The sequence below is a fragment of the Euleptes europaea genome, chromosome 20 (genome assembly GCF_029931775.1).
Source record: "Euleptes europaea isolate rEulEur1 chromosome 20, rEulEur1.hap1, whole genome shotgun sequence".
NCBI classification, from domain to species: domain Eukaryota; kingdom Metazoa; phylum Chordata; class Lepidosauria; order Squamata; family Sphaerodactylidae; genus Euleptes; species Euleptes europaea.
This window is the reverse complement of record NC_079331.1, coordinates 10,170,992-10,187,943: the sequence shown is the minus strand read 5'-3', so window position 1 is coordinate 10,187,943 and position 16,952 is coordinate 10,170,992. Positions and strand designations below refer to the sequence as shown.

General features: G+C 43.2%; 2 protein-coding genes across 2 annotated transcripts in view; both read right to left on the bottom strand.

Annotated features, from left to right (window-relative positions):
- SLC12A1 (solute carrier family 12 member 1) overlaps window positions 1-5,834 on the bottom strand; it is a 48,771-nt gene extending 42,937 nt beyond the window's left edge. The window contains exons 1-3 of the mRNA XM_056865819.1: window positions 5,430-5,834; window positions 4,644-4,772; window positions 3,885-3,960 (exon numbers count right to left, since the gene is read on the bottom strand). Coding sequence (XP_056721797.1) covers window positions 3,885-3,960; window positions 4,644-4,772; window positions 5,430-5,834 — 610 coding nt within the window. The remainder of the gene's footprint in view (window positions 1-3,884; window positions 3,961-4,643; window positions 4,773-5,429) is intronic.
- Window positions 5,835-12,534: 6,700 nt separating this feature from the next.
- On the bottom strand, window positions 12,535-15,214 carry CTXN2 (cortexin 2). Its single transcript, XM_056865825.1, has 2 exons — window positions 15,113-15,214; window positions 12,535-12,868 (listed from the first exon to the last, which is right to left on the bottom strand). Exon 2 carries the CDS (start codon window positions 12,818-12,820, stop codon window positions 12,575-12,577), a length of 246 nt encoding a protein of 81 aa, XP_056721803.1. The 5' UTR covers window positions 12,821-12,868; window positions 15,113-15,214; the 3' UTR covers window positions 12,535-12,574.
- Window positions 15,215-16,952: the final 1,738 nt, after the last annotated feature.

Genomic DNA, 16,952 nt, shown 5'->3' with positions numbered 1-16,952 from the left:
TGGACATCCACATGTGCATGTAATGTTGGAACAGAGTGTCCAAGCATAAAATCCAATGTATCCCCCACCCTAGGAACTGACCATGTGCTTTTGGCCTATGTGCATTGGATTTGAAACATTTCACCCGCATGCGGCCATCTGGGGATGAGCAGGTAGATGCGGAAAGGCACAATCCCCCCCCCAAATACAATGGGTGGGGGAAAGATAGGAAAGAATGTCATCTGAACTTTGATGTCTGCCAAAGGATAATTGTAGACTTAAATGTGAAAACCAAGGCCATCGTAACCACTCTGGTAACAAAGTAATGCCAAGATCTGATTAAAGTTTAGATTAAAACCCCAGATGCAAGGACATTAACTAACATTAAAATGAATTACTCTTGCCCGTGGCTATTTTCACACCCCGGAACAAAGTAATGCTTCTTGATGATGGCAATAAGTTACTAAACTGCCCTTAAAAAAAAAGAAACTAATTTTGCATGAAACCCCAGAGCAAAGTCTTGGCAACGTTAAGATATAGAGTTTTCATGGCGAAGCATATACTTATATGTGCTTCCAGCTGCAAAACCTCATTTGGTATGCATCATAAAACCTGCGAGCACCCTTTTGTCAGGCGCGGTGCCAAACGCAAACATGTAACACTGCATAGATGGGCAAAATCTCCCCCCTTACATTAGCAAGGCTTTTTTGCCTTTTAACTGTTGTCAAAAGCAAAAAAAAACCCTTCTTTTTGAGCTTTAACGTTCAAATACATAGACGTTCCCCCCGAAACAATTCAGAAACATATCCCGAAATCTTCACTCAAACAAAATGTGCCTGAAGAGATGCTAGAGAGTTGAACAGGGAATTTAGGAAATATAGGAGACTGCTTGTGTGTAGATTCTCGCCCTATCTCCCCGAAATAAGAACATAACATAAGAACCTAAGAAAGGTTGTGCTGGATCAAACCAAGTCCAACAGTCTGTTCCCACAGTGGCCAACCAGGTGCCTCTAGGAAGCCCACAAACAAGACGACTACAGCAGCATTGTCCTGCCTGTGGTCCAAAGCACCTAATATAATAGGCATGCTCATAAAAACATAAGAAAAGCCCTGCTGGATCAGACCAAGGCCCATCAAATACAGCAGTCTGTTCCCACAGTAGCCAACCAGGTGCGTCTAGGAAGCCCACAAACAAGACGACTGCAGCAGCATCCTGCCTGTGTTCCAAAGCACCTAATATAATAGGCATGCTCATAAGAACATAAGAAAGGCCCTGCTGGATCAGGCCAAGGCCCATCATGTCCAGCAGTCTGTTCACACAGTGGCCAACCAGGTGCCTCTAGGAAGCCCGCAAACAAGACGACTGCAGCAGCACCGTCCCGCCTGTATTCCAAAGCACCTAATATAATAGGCATGCTCATCTGATCCCTCTCATGATCAGTCTTGTGCCTGATAATAGGAAGCTTGGAACTTAAGAGGATGTCCACAGGCATTTTCAGGAGGTTGTCGAGTTACACAGGTGTGGTGTTCTTAGTATAGTAATGGTTATAAACAAGGGCGAGGGAAGCACTGCTGGCTGGGAGATGCAGGGAGCAATCCTAAGAAGGGTCTACTCAGAAGTAAGCCCCATTGTATTCACTGGGGCTTTCTCCCAGGTTAATGTTCTGAGGATTACAGCCTTAGTCTAGTATGGCAGGAAGCAGGAGGAAAGACCTTTAGCCTGGGCTGAGTCTCACTTAGTGAAGAAGAAGAAGAAGAGTTGGTTTTTATATGCCGACTTTTTCTACCACTTAAGGAAGCATCAGACTGGCTTACAATCACCTTCCCTTTCCCTCCCCATAACACCCTGTGAGGTAGGTGGGGCTGAGAGAATGTGACTAGCCCAAGGTCACCCAGCTGGCTTCTTGTGGAGGAGCGGGGGAAACAAATCCTGTTCACCGGATTAGCCTCCGCCGCTCACATGGAGGAGCAGGGAATCAAACCCGGTTCTCCAGATCAAAGTCCACTGCTCCAAACCACCACTCTTAACCACTACGCCACCCTGGCTCTCAGTGAGAAGTGCAGAAGCTGTTGTGCCCATTTAAGCTATAGAAGAAACCAAGTTTGGAGCTTAAATGGCATTCGGTTGGCTTGACAGAACAACAGTCTATCAAGTGTGTGTGTGCAAATGTCCTGTATGGTAGCCCTCTAGCATACCCAGCACCTATAGAGAAAATGGTGTACTTTGGTCTAATCCAGATGGGGAGAAAAAGGCTCAAAACCCCATCCTTTGCACCTTTAGGCAGGTGTATACATCTTCCCTGCTTTTTAGGTTGCTTTCTATGGCGCTGAAGCAAGAGCCGAGGGAACTCCAGGGTCGGCCTAGATCCCAGCTCATAGAATGGAGGCGCGTAACGCAGAAACCTGCTGAAGGAGACGTCAACGCCTGGATTGGAGACTGCTTGAGAACCCTGCGCACAACACCTCGAGCTCTATGGGAAACAGTGAGCTGTTAACAGATATTCTTTTAAGGTTAGGTTCCTTTCGTGCACTCACTAGCACACCGAATCATGGCTTCTGGGAAACGCTTTGGGAACGAAGCACGCATAGCCGCTCCCGGGCACTGCCATCCACCATAAACTTGCAATCCAGCCTACAACACAACCCCTTGAGGAAACTAACTATATCTTCACTTTTCTGCAAGAGACAGTTCATGCATATGTCATTGCCCTATGGCTGGTTTTGAGTTACTTAATCAGAAAATCAATTCGTTTTAGCCCTGATGGTACATTATAGGAATGGCTAGACCATTATTTACCCAGAGGAAAAAACAAAATTCATCTCCTGAGTGAGTCGGAAGCGACTTTACAGCACTTAATGTACACGCACACCAAAGTGATCTAGTGGGCCTTCCATGAATGTAGTACAAAGAGCCCTTGGGTTTCGGGGAAAGATGGAACAGACTGAATTGTAACTCTGTAAGTTACATGCCCTGACCTGCATGGCCCAGGCTAGCCTGATTTCATCAGATCTCAGGAGCTAAGCAGGGTCGGCCCTGGTTAGTACTTGGATGGGAGACCACCAAGGAATACCAGGGTCGCTAGGCAGAGGACGGCAATGGCAAACCCTCCCTGTTCATCTCTTTCTTTGAAAACCCTACGGGCTCTCCATAGGTCGGCTGTCACTTGATGGTACTTTCACCAATGCATAACTCTTACTTAATCACAGTGGGTAGCCGTGTTAGTCTGTCTGCAGTAGTAGAAAAGAGCAAGAGTCCAGTAGCACCTTAAAGACTAACAAAAATATTTTCTGGCAGGGTATGAGCTTTCGTGAGCCACAGCTCATTTCTTCAGATACCTTACTTAATCAATTAGAGCTGGTCAGTTTCCTTAGGTATATGGCGCTGGGGGAGCTGAACACTTTAATAGTTTGTAATTCCACTGGTATATGTTGATTTTATTTTAGCACCCATGCACAGCATGAAATGATTTTGCAGACCAATGGTTTTAAAACACTGTACCTTTACAGAACAGCCAGGTTTTCTTGTTCCAGCAAGTAGCCAATTTTTACAATATAGAACTTTCTTCCAAATGTCTGTCTTTTACATATAAAATGTTTTGCACAAAGGGTGGTAACCAGCAGAGTTAGATGTGCTTAAATCCCATTGACTTCAATAGTAATGCAGCTGGCATGGATACATGCTAGATCTGTGCTGTTCAAAAATGTAATTTGCTTAACAGTCTGGAAAATTCCAGTGTTGGTTAAGTTAACTTTGCCTTCGGATACAAATGGAAAATGCTCCAGAAAGATTGAATGCACTCTCCATGCCAATTCACACTTCAGCTTAAAGATTAATAGCGTTTCTGTAAAGTTCCTCCTTTTTCCCTGCATAGATTTTTTAAAAAATGTACTTTAAAAATGCATACCTATTCCAGCTTGACCTACAATCCAGGACAGGCGAATGAAAAGCATCACACCCCAGATATTCAGCATACACCTTACCTAAATGATGAACAAGGACAGTTGCGTTACCATGTCATTGAAGAATGCAAGCAGTGTTAGCAAAGGGTGAATTTGCCTGGCTTGTGATCAGATCAGATAAAAATTATTACACTGCCAATAGGCCGTAGCACTATAAAATAATAGCGGGTGTAACAGTGTTGAATAATATCTAAAAATAACAGTGGCATTGGAGGAGCTAGAATTACATTTCCAAAACAGAAATTAAAAAAAAAAATCAGTTTGAAAAGGGAATTAAAAACAAGATATAATGTTCAAGCAATAAACTGGTCCCAGCCCAAACTAACCCTATGCATATGCATACCAAAGCATGAAAAGTTGATCTGCTAATCATGTTGTGGTCTCTAGTGCAAGCAACTGCATGTTCCCCCCCAAAAATATGGACTGCACAAAGTTTTTAAATGAAGAAAGTAGAATTGAATTGGGGGAGGGCCATGGCTCAGTGGTAGAGCATCTGCTTGGCATGCAGAAGGCCCCAGGTTCAATCGCTGGCCTCTCCAGTTAAAGGGACTAGGCAGGTAGGTGATGTGAAAGACCTCTGCCTGAGACCCTGGAGAGCCGCTGCCGGTCTGAGTAGACAATACTGACTTTGATGGACCAAGGGTCTGATTCAATATAATGCAGCTTCATGTGTTCAAGTGTGTTACCAGATATGTTCTGCTTACCAGGACGCCTTTTACCCAGCCAAATTTCACAAAGCCTCCTTTGGTTTCTTCTTCCTTCTTGGGTTCTGCTTCTCCTCCTGTAGCGCCATCTGCTTTGGTGAATTTGTCCACCGTAGTAACTGCTATGTTCTAAACAATGAATATTTAGAAAGCACCGTAATACATCCCGTGTTGTTGACTTTCACTATACTGAAGGGGAAGGCCTGCGTATCTGCTGGGAGGGCAGGACAGTTGTAGAATATGGCACTGGACACAGATCTAAGGATCTAGGGCTTCTTTTTAAAGACATTTCTAGGGCGTACAGTTGCAAAGGAGAGTTCGCCAGTGTGGGGCAGTGCCTTCTGATATCTCAACTGCCAAAGGAGGAGCTGATCAAGATTTCCAGTGTTCCTTCCCTCTCTCCACAACGGGTGAAACCAAAATAGATTCTGCATGATAGTAAAGGTGGCAGATTCAATTCAGCAAAAATGGGTGAAACTATGGAAAATTCCTTCATTTGCACAACATGATATACTGAATTTAACTTTTTTTCTGGTGCCACAATTTGGATTGTACAAATTTACGTTATTATTATTATTATTATTATTATTATTATTATTATTATTATTATTATTTTGCTCACTGAGTACACACAGCCATTTTTAAAATAGTAGGATTTACTTCTGAGTGAGTCTGTATTGAATCTGGCTGCATGTCTGGAGTATACTTGACTCCCTTTGGATCGAGGGCATTTCGTTACAAAGAAATAGCCAATAGTACATTTGTCTTTTATTTTTTTCAACGTACCTTGGCTAATTGTTCGTGAATGTCCATCAGGCTTGGCCTGATCATTTTGGCGCCGCTGACGCTGCCAGTGTTTCGGTAATAATCAATTTTCGGTATGGCGTCCACCGTGTTATGGCCGAACGTTTTCAGATAATAGGTGTTACTGTGGGTATCGTAGGGATGAAAGCTTCCATCCGTTTTGGCCGCATCCCCATTTTGAAAGAAATTGTCGTACAGCTCTCGGTTCCCGGGTCTGTAGCTGACTCGTAGCCTGTTATTGGCCTCATCCGCAAAAGATGTTTCTTCGTAACACAGAGAGTTGGAATCTCCCGGTGATGGTACCGTGCTGTCATGGTTTTCGTTAATTACATTGACCTGAAACCTATTCGGACTTGGATCTGAAAATACGTTTGGAGAATTATTCATGTTTGTGGGTGTGACGTATTATTTTCACACAAAATCTTTTTGGTCAGATCTTCAATGTATGGCTGTTGTGGCGCTCAAATGATCGGGGGTCTCTCATTAGTCGGAGGCTTCTTTGAACTTTCTTAGGCAGTCATCTCAAACGGGCGTCACACAACTCTGTCGTCAAACACGGGAAGAAAACATGCTATATTTGAATGAGCTCATTTGGTGTCCTACAACTACAGTTAGGCCATGTATTCATGGTAATTAGCTGCGCGTTCCAGGCTGAATTGCCCCACATATTTTTTTGAATTTTACATGCTGTGCGAGTCACTGCTCTGGGCTTGCCTCCCTTCAACTGGAAGCTTACCCAGATCAGTGATTTGTGTAGAAACTCATGGGACAGGGTGCCCTGTATAGAAAATTAACTATGCACCCAATAAACATTTGCTAACTTGGAATGGATGAGCATATGACTAAGGTACAGAGACGGCCATTGACTATTAAAGTCCACAAGTGGATTTTGCATTCTCTTCACATGATAAGCTCTTGTTTTATAGACATGTTGAAATAAACGGTGGCAGATGGTCAAAATTTAATGTCCGTGAGATTCAAAATTGAGTCCTGTTAAAGGTAAACATGAGTCAATATGCAGATAGTTCCTGCCAGGTTAGAAGAGTAATATCCCGGTCCCTTAAAGACAGTGGCAAATTTGCCATTGATTACCAAATGGGGACAGTTTTTGAATTTCTGAGAACGGTGCAAATCTTGAAAACACTCTGCGTTCTCATGGTATTTGAGGCAGTTGCTTGCATCAAGTGATGGTATGGTTGCAAGACATTACGACTGCAATCTACAATCAGTTTACTTGGCAGATTAATCTACTTATCTCATGAGTGAGTGATAAAGTTTATTGTCTGTGGCCGAAGGCCATCACAGTCCACCATACAAAACATTAATATAACATTAAAATAACATAAAATAACATAAAAATAACTTTAAAACAGTCTGACCCACAAGAAACTAGTATTTAAATATGTTAAGTTCCCTGATTAAAAACAGCTTTAGCTTGGGTTTTCTTAGCTGCTAAAGCAACGAGGGAGACTTTGTAGGAAACATCAGGATTGGCGTCTGATAGGAGAAAGAGCAGCTTCTCTGGATCTGGAGAAAGATTTAGGCCCTTTAGTAACGCTCCGAAAAATTTAAGTCTGGGCTCTGTGTAAAGAGGACAGAATAAGGTGTAATGAATTAGGTCCTCTGGAGCGGATCCACAAATACATAGGCGAGATAAATCCCATAAAAGGGATGTTAAAAAAGTGACTGAAATGGAAAAAACTTGCAAAGGAAATGGTTGGGAGGAAAACAAAACAAATGCAAATGAAAACATCAACATTTCCGTATACTCCTAGTCAAGTCAAGTTTTATTTCAATCAGCTCTAGGTAAAAATCAAAGTTAGGTTAAAATAATAAAATAAAATAATCAAAGTTGATGATTCTGGAAGGATGATTTGAAGAAGAGGAGGAAAGATCTTCTACTGGGAAACGTTTTCAGTTAGCCTTTTATGAATCCCATTAGACTGGAGGCAGAATTTGGCTACTTGAATGGTTATCTCCCGAGAGGAGTCTTCTAAGAGAAGGGAAACTTTAGCTTCTTCCGTTCTCCCAGGCCCCTAGTCAAAATGAACCTATATTCAAGTGTTGATAATATGCAAAATAATGAACTTTCAGGCCGATGCCTCATCAATGACCATATACAGCATTTTGGAAAAAAGACAGCTGCCTTCTGTTCAAGGCAAATATGCTTGTTGGAACCCCTACGCTCTTTTTTAAAAAACAGAAAAAACAACAGATAAAGCAGAGGAGTTAACCCTTTCCCTTCCCGCTGTATTTCTCTGTCAACAGCACCCTCCCCCCGATACCCTCTTTAAACACCCACGCGCGTGTACACATCAGCATTGGGGGGTGTTTGTTGAATACATGCACGGATACATTTTTGTACCATCGTTCATCTAACCTAGTATGTCTAGTCCGGCTGGTAGCCCCCGAAAAGGCTCTTTTGAGTGGTGGTCTTAGGCAGTTGGATTGTTTACATTTAAGGGCCCCCCCCCAATTAAAATCAAGGGTTGTCGATAGCCTTGCTGATTTATTATCTTCTAATCTGAAATTTATAGTCTTTTAATGTGAAAAGTATGCAGCCAATCCTGACAATCGCCACATTGGTGGGGAAGTTCTTATACTTCTTGTCTTATTTCTGTGAATGCAATGCACGAGGGTTCTTGCGAGAAAACAGACTCCAGTCTCTCTGCCATTTTGGTTTATTTGCTAGACATTTTTCCTTCTTTGATTGCGCTCACAATGGCGAATATATCTTCTCTGGTTCATTCATATTTCGCCCTGGGTTGTTGGGATTTTGTTACTTTGGAGAAAACATGGGCAAACTCTATCCATATGACATTTTCTGCTTATTATGGACAAAGCTTCCAAATTAAGAACAATCTGTAGAGACAATTAATGAATAGCCACTATAGTCTGGAAAGAAATTTAACACAAAGTCTTACCTCGTACAAATGATCTCAGTGATGCACTGAAGTATAAATTTGCAGGGGTCTGTCAGCTTAGGTTGGTTGCCTTTAAGCGTATGAAAATGCTGTTTAAAAATAAACGGATGCCGTCCAAGTGGTTCAACGTTCTGCTTGTCCCCGTGTTTTGTGCAGACATCAGTTTACTTCATATTTTCTGACGGGCAGCGACGACTCTTTCCACTCGGTCACCACAAAACTCAACGGCTGGAGCCGTTTGCTCTATATCAAACACCCGTTGAGTCAGCCAGTCCCGCAGTTGGAAGGGGAACTTCTGATTCCTCCGGCCATATGTTCAGGGGAATATTTTAGTCTGTAAAATATTAGCCAGTAATGAGCCTATTAATTCTTGGACGGAAGGAGATAGAGTTGGCACCTACCTCTTACCGAATGTCAGCGGATCCAGGAAATGTAAATGAGGTACTCTTCAAGTTCTTGACCTCTGTCCCCTTGAGTTTCAAAATATGGTTGCAATTGTAAATGTCCTCACACAAACATGTGCAGGGCTGTCATGGGCTATATTCCCAGGAAGTCATGTGCTACTGAAAATAAGTGTGTCCCATTAAAAACAGTTCTTACATATTCATGCCAATATGTGGGATTGTTTTATTGCCTGAAGCTTTGCAAGGTCATTCTTTTACTTTATGCACTGGGCCTAATCCACCTAAAGTTAGTAGTGATTGCGGCAATAAACTTTTCAGGTACTTCAGGTGTAGTGGTTAAGAGCAGTGGTTAGGAGCGGTGGACTCTAATCTGGAGAACCGGGTTCGATTCCCCACTCTTCCACATGAGCGGTGGATGCTAATCTAGTGAACTGGGTTGGTTTCCTCACTCCTACGCATGAAGCCTGCTGGGTGACCTTGGGCTAGTCACAGCTCTCTTAGAGCTCTCTCAGCCCCACCTAACTCACAGGGTGTCTGTTGTCGGAGCAGGAAGGGAAGGTGATTGTAAGCTGGTTTGATTCTTCCTTAAGTGGTAGAGAAAGTTGGCATATAAAAACCAACTCTTCTTCTTAGATAGTATCCAATTGAAGAGGTTAAATGAAGTTAGGTGGCAGAAAGAGATTGTAAGCCAGTTTGATTCTTCCTTAAGTGGTGGAGAGAGTCAGCATATAAAAAACAACTTTTCTTCTTCCTCTTCTTATCACTGAGCTAGGTTCCACAGGTATGTACCACAGCATGCATATTTCTCGCATCATCTGACCTTGCTCCTTTCTTTGGACTCTGGCTTTGTGGTTTATTTTGGATTTCCCTTTTAAAAAATCTAATGTTGCCTGAGTGGCATTTAATTTAGCTAACAGATCCACAATTATTCCCTCAGCTGTCATTTGTCTAGATTATAAAGCAAATTGCACAGTATGAAATTATAAAGATGAACGACCTATCCGTGCCGACTGGCTTATCTCTGCACTTCTCAAAGCGCCTCTTTAACAAAAGCGACAACGTTGAGATGACATCCCGATTCCCACATTTCTTTAAACGCAGTTGGGACAGCTGTCAAATATTGTCATTCTTGCTCTCGCCGCTTGAGTTAAGAGGTGACCTTGAGGAACAATTTGTTACGGTCTCTTTGCTCATTCTTAGAACTTTTCCACGACCAAGCAAATCTGAATGCTGTTTTTAGGTAAAGCCCCCAACTGGTCCCTCATGGATGCTCTGAGAATTCTTATAGGATGCATAAAAGTAGGATTTATGAGACAGCGCTGGATCATTGTCCTTTTAGCCATAAACAGAATCTGTTGCATTAACATTTACCAAAGAAGAATTTCCCCAGTTTGACTGCCTGTCTTTCCCAATGATCCCATGTTAATAATCACACTTAGACCGTCTTCAAACTCCACCCCCTCCCCACCTGACAACCTCCCCTCTGTTACATTATTTGGAACTTTCCCCAGGATCCTATACTGCCCCCTTTCCCCCATTGATCCGGCCAGGTTACATACCTGGCCTCCCACCTGGCCTCTTATCACTGTCCAAGAAGGTAAATCATCTGGTTTGTGAACTGTAAATGAGCCATGTGTGATCTTCCTCGGCATGCTTTTGCTATGTACTTTTGACAGCTTTCCATCCCCTTTGAGATTTGTTGCCTCATTTGGATTCCTGCCTCAATACTTGGCTCCCCATCGAACCTTCCCAGATAGGTACCTGTAGCCCAGCTCTTGTTTTCTCTCGTCTTCAGCCTTCCGCCTCCCATTTTGAGTGGAGCAACCTGCGTAATGTTTGGATGCTTAGACTGACGGGCTGGGCTCTTCAGTGGGCTTTTAATACTGGGTGAGTGAGAACTTGGCATTGTTTTGACTGCTTGAGATCTGTTGATTCCCTAGACGAGATATGTGTATTATTTGCATCATTCCCCAAATTCCCTTTAATAGAGTTTAAGCTTTGACTTGAACATATATGAACATATGAAGCTGCCTTATATTGAGTCAGACCCTTGGTCCATCAAAGTCAGTATTGTCTACTCAGATCGACAGCAGCTGTCCAGGGTCTCAGCCAGAGGTCTTTCACATCGCCTAGTCCCTTTAACTGGAGATGCCGGGGATTGAACCTGGGACCTTCTGCATGCCGAACAGAGGCTCTACCACTGAGCCATGGCCTATCCCCATGAAACTGCCTTATACTGAATCAGACCCTTGGTCCATCCAAGTCAGTATTGCCTACTTGGACCGGCAGCAGCTCTCCAGGGTCTCAGGCAGAGGTCTTTCACATCACCTACTTGCCTAGTCCCTTTAACTGGAGATGCCAGGGATTGAACCTGGGACCTTTTGCATACTAAGCAGATGCTCTACAAACTGAGCCACAGCCCAGATCTCAGTGTTCCTGCCATTCTTGTATAAGTGCTTCAACACTTATAGTGCAATCCTAAGCAGGCGTACTCAGACTTCCCCTGGAGCTTACTCCCAGGAAAATGTTCGTATAATTGCACTGCTGGTCACAGACCCCTTAGTACTCTTGTGTGGGTCACTCTCTAGATTTGAGAGTTTATTCAAGTCAGGCCTAAGCAGCCAGCAGCTTTTTGGGCTTTGAGTGGGAAGTGGCAGAAGCAAAGAATCTTAGCTGGGCAGTGTAGAACTTTGTCCAATAAAACACATAGTTGAAATGATATGCCCAAGCCATAAAGTTGAAATCATTATGGGATACTTTATGCTTCGGACATATAATGCATGGACCAATGGATCTGAAAAAGAAGAAGATAAAACTGACCTCTTAATGCATCTATCTCCAGTGCTTTTCCCACAGCTGCTGAGTTCACGGAGATCCTGGGACCTGATTTAAACTTTGTGTTTTATTGGACAAGGTTCTATATTGCCTAGCTGGGGTGAACATGTTTTATTGTCTGCAGTTTGGTAATGTTCATTGTCACTGGGATTTTTCATGTATTCCCACTTGTGTTCTTTCATGTATGTTTCTTTTAAATGTGTTATTATTTTGTGTTTTGATTGTTTTAACATGATTGTGTTAATGTTCCTTCTATATCATGTTTCAGTTCCTCTGATGAAGCTGCATGTGAAATGCGTGGGGATTTTGTGTGTGTGTGTGTGTGCTGTCGAGTCGCTTCTGACTTATGACAACTGTACAAATTAATAAATGTTCTCTTTTCACACACACCATCATCAGCATTTGTCTTGGCGACTAGTGCAGCCCTCTTGATTGCTGCATTAAGAACATAAGAAAGGCCCTGCTGGATCAGACCAAGGCCCATCAAGTCCATCAGTCTGCTCACACTGTGACCAACCAGGTGCCTCTAGGAAGCCACAAACAAGACAACTGCAGCAGCACCATCCTGCCCGTGTTCCACCGCACCCAAAATAATAGTCATGTTCCTCTGATACTAGAGAGAACAGGTATGCAGCATGACCAGCATCCATTCCAGCATCTCTTGGACAAGGGAGGGCCATCTTTGACTTAACATAATCCAAGTCAACGTGATTAGTCCTTCATTCATGTTGAATTTGAAAATCAACATGAGTGCTTTCCCTTTAGTGTACAATTTAAAAAAACCCTGAGCAAATGCTGAATGAAAATGCTTTTGAGTCTAAAACAAAGATTTATTTAACAAAAAAAAGATGCCAACACCATATCTTTAAAACATACATATCTATTACAAATATCTCCTTAGTAGGATTTTCCCCCAAAAATGAAAAACATCAGAATTAAGGCAGAGTACTCCTTTGGGGTTTTTTCATGCAAGAGCATATTCAAACGTCCCCTTATCCAGCCCTTCCACCTCGTCCTCCCACGTGGAAGATGGCATACTGCTGTAAGGGTCCAATAAGATTTTGAAGCATCTGATGATCAGAAGTCCCAAGAAGACACACAGGATTCCTACAAAGGCAAAGCCGGTTTTTTGCTCCAGAGTCAGGGGAAAGGTGGACCCCTCATTCACGCTCATGGTCACCGACACGTTGTTGCAGTAATTACTGCTCATCTTTGGGCTTCACATCATGGCAGGCCTTCGGGATTTTCTCTTCTTTGCCTGTGCCCAGAAAGAGTAGGCAGTATTAGGTGGGTTGATTAAAAACAAACACTACACTTACTTTAGAACAGGGCTTCTTGAACTTTTCCCACTCGCGACCCCTTTTCGCCCCAAGAAATTTTAACGCGACCCGGGGTATATAGGTATATAAAATAGGTACACAAATCAAACATTTCCTGATAAAAAACATAAAGAAACCTTTTACTGTTGCCAATTTTTTCGTGACTCCCCACATTCAGTTACGCGACCCTATATGGGGTCGCGACCCACAGTTTAAGAAGCTTTGCTTTAGAATATCAGTGGCCAAAATAATTAGAATCCCAAAGGCACCTTAGTAATCTGAATTCACGGTGTTCTTGCAGTATTAATTAATGTGAAGAAGAAGAGTTGGTTTTTATATGCCGACTTTCTCCACCACTTAAGGAAGAATCAAACCGGCTTACAATCCCTCCCCACAACAAACACCCTGTGAGGTAGGTGGGGCTGAGAGAGTTGTGACTAGCCCAAGGTCACCCTGCTGGCTTCGTGTGTAGGAGCAGGGAAACAAATCCAGTTCACCAGATTAGCCTCCACCGCTCATGTGGAGGAGTGGGGAATCAAACCCGGCTCTCCAGATCAGAGTCCACCGCTCCAACCCACCGCTGTTAACCACTACACCACGCTGGCTCTGAATGCTATCACTGGCTTTGCATGGGTATCTTAATATTCTGGGTGTCCCCAGCCCATTCAGGTAAATGAGACAGCATGCACTAAGCCAGGTAAATCTATTCCTTGTGTCCCGATTCAGAACTTTACTCGCACAGATGGGTGTTTCGTACAGCGTCGTACGTGAGAGAGGCGTGTAAATGGTATTACTGTATATGAAGTGTGGCATAATGTACACTTCCTGCCTAATTTGTAATATGGAAAACACTCTGCTCAGTTTTCATGAATTGGGACGTATTTGGACCCAGCAACCAGTTCTACACACTCAAGGGAACGCTGGGTTTCTCGAAAGGCAGCCCCCTCTCATATCACGCAGCAAACTGGCTTTGGAAATGACAGGAGCTTCAAAAATAGCTTGTTAGTTGCTGTATGGAACAGTATGCTGGACTAAGGTGGACCGCTGGCCTGATCCATGAGGGTATCTGTGTTGTTCTGCAGTTTGGATTTTAAAAAGTCAGTGGCTCGCTATTTCCTTCCTAGTGAGGAAATGGAAGTGATCGCTCCCCCCAGATATAGAAGAATGGAAAGATAAACTAATGGAATATGCTATCTTGGCAAGAATGGCCAATATGATAAACACACGTAATGATTTGATCTTTGAGCAACATCATGAGAAATGGGAATTATTCTATAACTATGTTGAGGCTCATGATTAATAAACTCTGAGAAATTAGACAGTACTTAGTGGTATAACATTGTAGTTTCAACTTTACATTTAGATTATGTGGTGTGAGAAGTTACTAAATAGCTATAGATGATGATTACTTAGTATGTTAATCGTATATCCTGCCCAACAGTATAAATGCAAAGTAATGTTGATTGTTTGGTCTGCATTGTAACTGCTACTTTTTGATTTGTTAATGGTATGATAGATATTTCAATTTTTTCCCTTTCCCGTTTCCCTTCTGTACCCCTTTATTAAAATAAAGCTAAAAATCATTTTTTTAAAAAAGTCACTGGCTGTTTGGCTCTTGTTAATCAGCTTGATTGACTGATTAAAATTGGCGACTGCTCAGAATTAACTTGCTGAATTTTTTTTTTAGGCTAATTGGTTTCCAGTGTATTATCATAATGAGAAATGGGAAACAGGATATTATAAGATGGCCGTTCCTTCTAACAACGAGTGGCAGTTCTTGATTAAAAGCACTATAAAGATGCTGAGAGTTTTTGATGTTGTTATGTCGAATCATCAGTCAGGTAGTAAAACATAAAAACGAACAGTGAAACAAGGAGGTTCTGTCAAATCATCATAGCAGAGGAAATGCTTGTGTGTGTGCGTGTCTGTTAAGTGCCGTCAAGTCATTTCCGACTCATGGCGACCCTATGAATCAGTCTTCCAAAACATCCTATCATTAATAGCTTCGCTCAGGTCTCACAGACTGAAGGCCGTGGCTTCCTTTATAGACTCCATCCCTCTCATGTTGGGTCTTCCCCTTTTCCTGCTGCCTTCAACTTTTCCTAGCATTATTGTCTTTTCCAGTGACTCTTGTCTTCTCATAATATGACCAAAGTATATGTACAGTGAGTCATAAAAGCTACCTGATGCTTTCAAGTAAGGCACACTTCCAGGCGTTCCTGAAGCTTGAACAGCTGTAGGAAAGGGTTAAAAAAAATCATTAGATACTTTAGCGGTGATACAAGAACATGCATGTTGAATTGGATCGGGTCTATCCCACAAAAGAATGAGGTCGCTAGTAGAATGTCTTTCACGTTTTTAAAGTCGGAAGGCACAAATGGTTAGCATAGAAAACAGATATACAAGAAGTATGCATCTCAGAGAGTTGGTGAAGTTTGGTACCTTTCGACCTCTATGGATCACCTGAGACCCATTTTTAATGGTACCTTTAATGTGTCTCACCTCATCACTGGAGAAAATGGTAGCATGGAAAGTTCTGTTGCCATCGTTTTTAGGGGAGGGTCCGTGGCTCAGTGGTAGAGCCTCTGCTTGGCATGCAGAAGGTCCCAGGTTAAATCCCGGGCATCTCCAGTTAAAGGGATCAGGCAACAGGAGTTATGAAAGATCTTTCTCTGCCTGAGTCCCTGGAGAGCCGCTGCCAGTCTCTGTAGACAATACTGACTTTGATGGACCGATGGTCTGATTCAGTACAAGGCAGCTCCATGTGTTCATAAACACATTTTCCTTCCTCACACCTGTTCATAAAAAGACTTTGCAGGAACCACCAATCAGTCACCACAGAGCTCCAGAGCCTGGAACTGCTGCGTAACGAGAGCCCTGCTGGACCGGAAAAAGCCCAGCATCCTGTTTCTCACCGAAGCCAACCGGGTGCCTCTGGGAAGCCCACAAGTAGAGCATGACATTGCCTGCTGCAGCCCGCAACAAATGACGTTCCCGAGAACTATCTACTCTGTGTACCTCCAAGTCAGTCTGCAGGTGGTCACTGAAAATCCACGTATCCCACAAAGCTCCTAGAACCTGTTCAGTCTGGCTTGAACTATTCAGAGCGCTGCCTCCCATGTGTGTACCCCTCTCCCCTGTAGATGTTTTTTTTTTTACCACATCCAAATAGTAATTGAGTGAAGGAAATCTTGAGGGCACATCATTGCCTCCGGAGAGCCATTCAGTTCAGTGTTTTATTTCCAACAGTGGCCATCCAGCGGTCTCTGAATGCTCACAGGACAGAAGTAGGGTGTTGACTTCCTGCCTGATGTTGGTCCCTGGCACCTGATATTCGGAGGTATCCTGCCTCTCTAACTGGAGTTTCCATTTTACTGTCATGGATAACGACAGTTGATCGACCTTTCCTCGACGAATTTGTTTTAAACATTACCCAAGGTGTGTGCGTGTGTGTAAAATGCTGTCAAGTCGCAGCCGACTTATGGCGACCCCTTTTGGGGGGTTTTCATGGCAAGAGACTAACAGAGGTGGTTTACCAGTGCCTTCCTCTGCACAGCAACCCTGGTATTCCTTGGTGGTCTCCCATCCAAATACTAACCAGGACTGACCCTGCTTAGCTTCTGAGATCTGAGGAGATGAGGCTATCCTGGGCCATCCAGGTCAGGGCTATCCAAGTTAGTGGCCATCATCATGTCTCGTGGCGAAGATGCCAGAAAACTAGTGAAGCAAATTTTGAGGGCCTTTATTGCAAGTGTCACCTTTATCTGGAGACCAATATATCTGTTTCAGCTGGATACTTCCTTTGTCATTCTTGGGACCAAGCTAGGCAGCATACTGAGACCTCCATGTCCATCATGAGGGCAAGAACACGAAAGGCCACAGTGGCATGAAGGGATGGGGAGATTTAAGCCTCTACCCCCTTCCAAAATGGCCCGTTTGGATTTTGTTTGACCCATTTGGGGAAAAAAAACAAAACAACTACCTTTATCTGTATTTGAAGATTCGTCAGTGGCCTATTCCTCC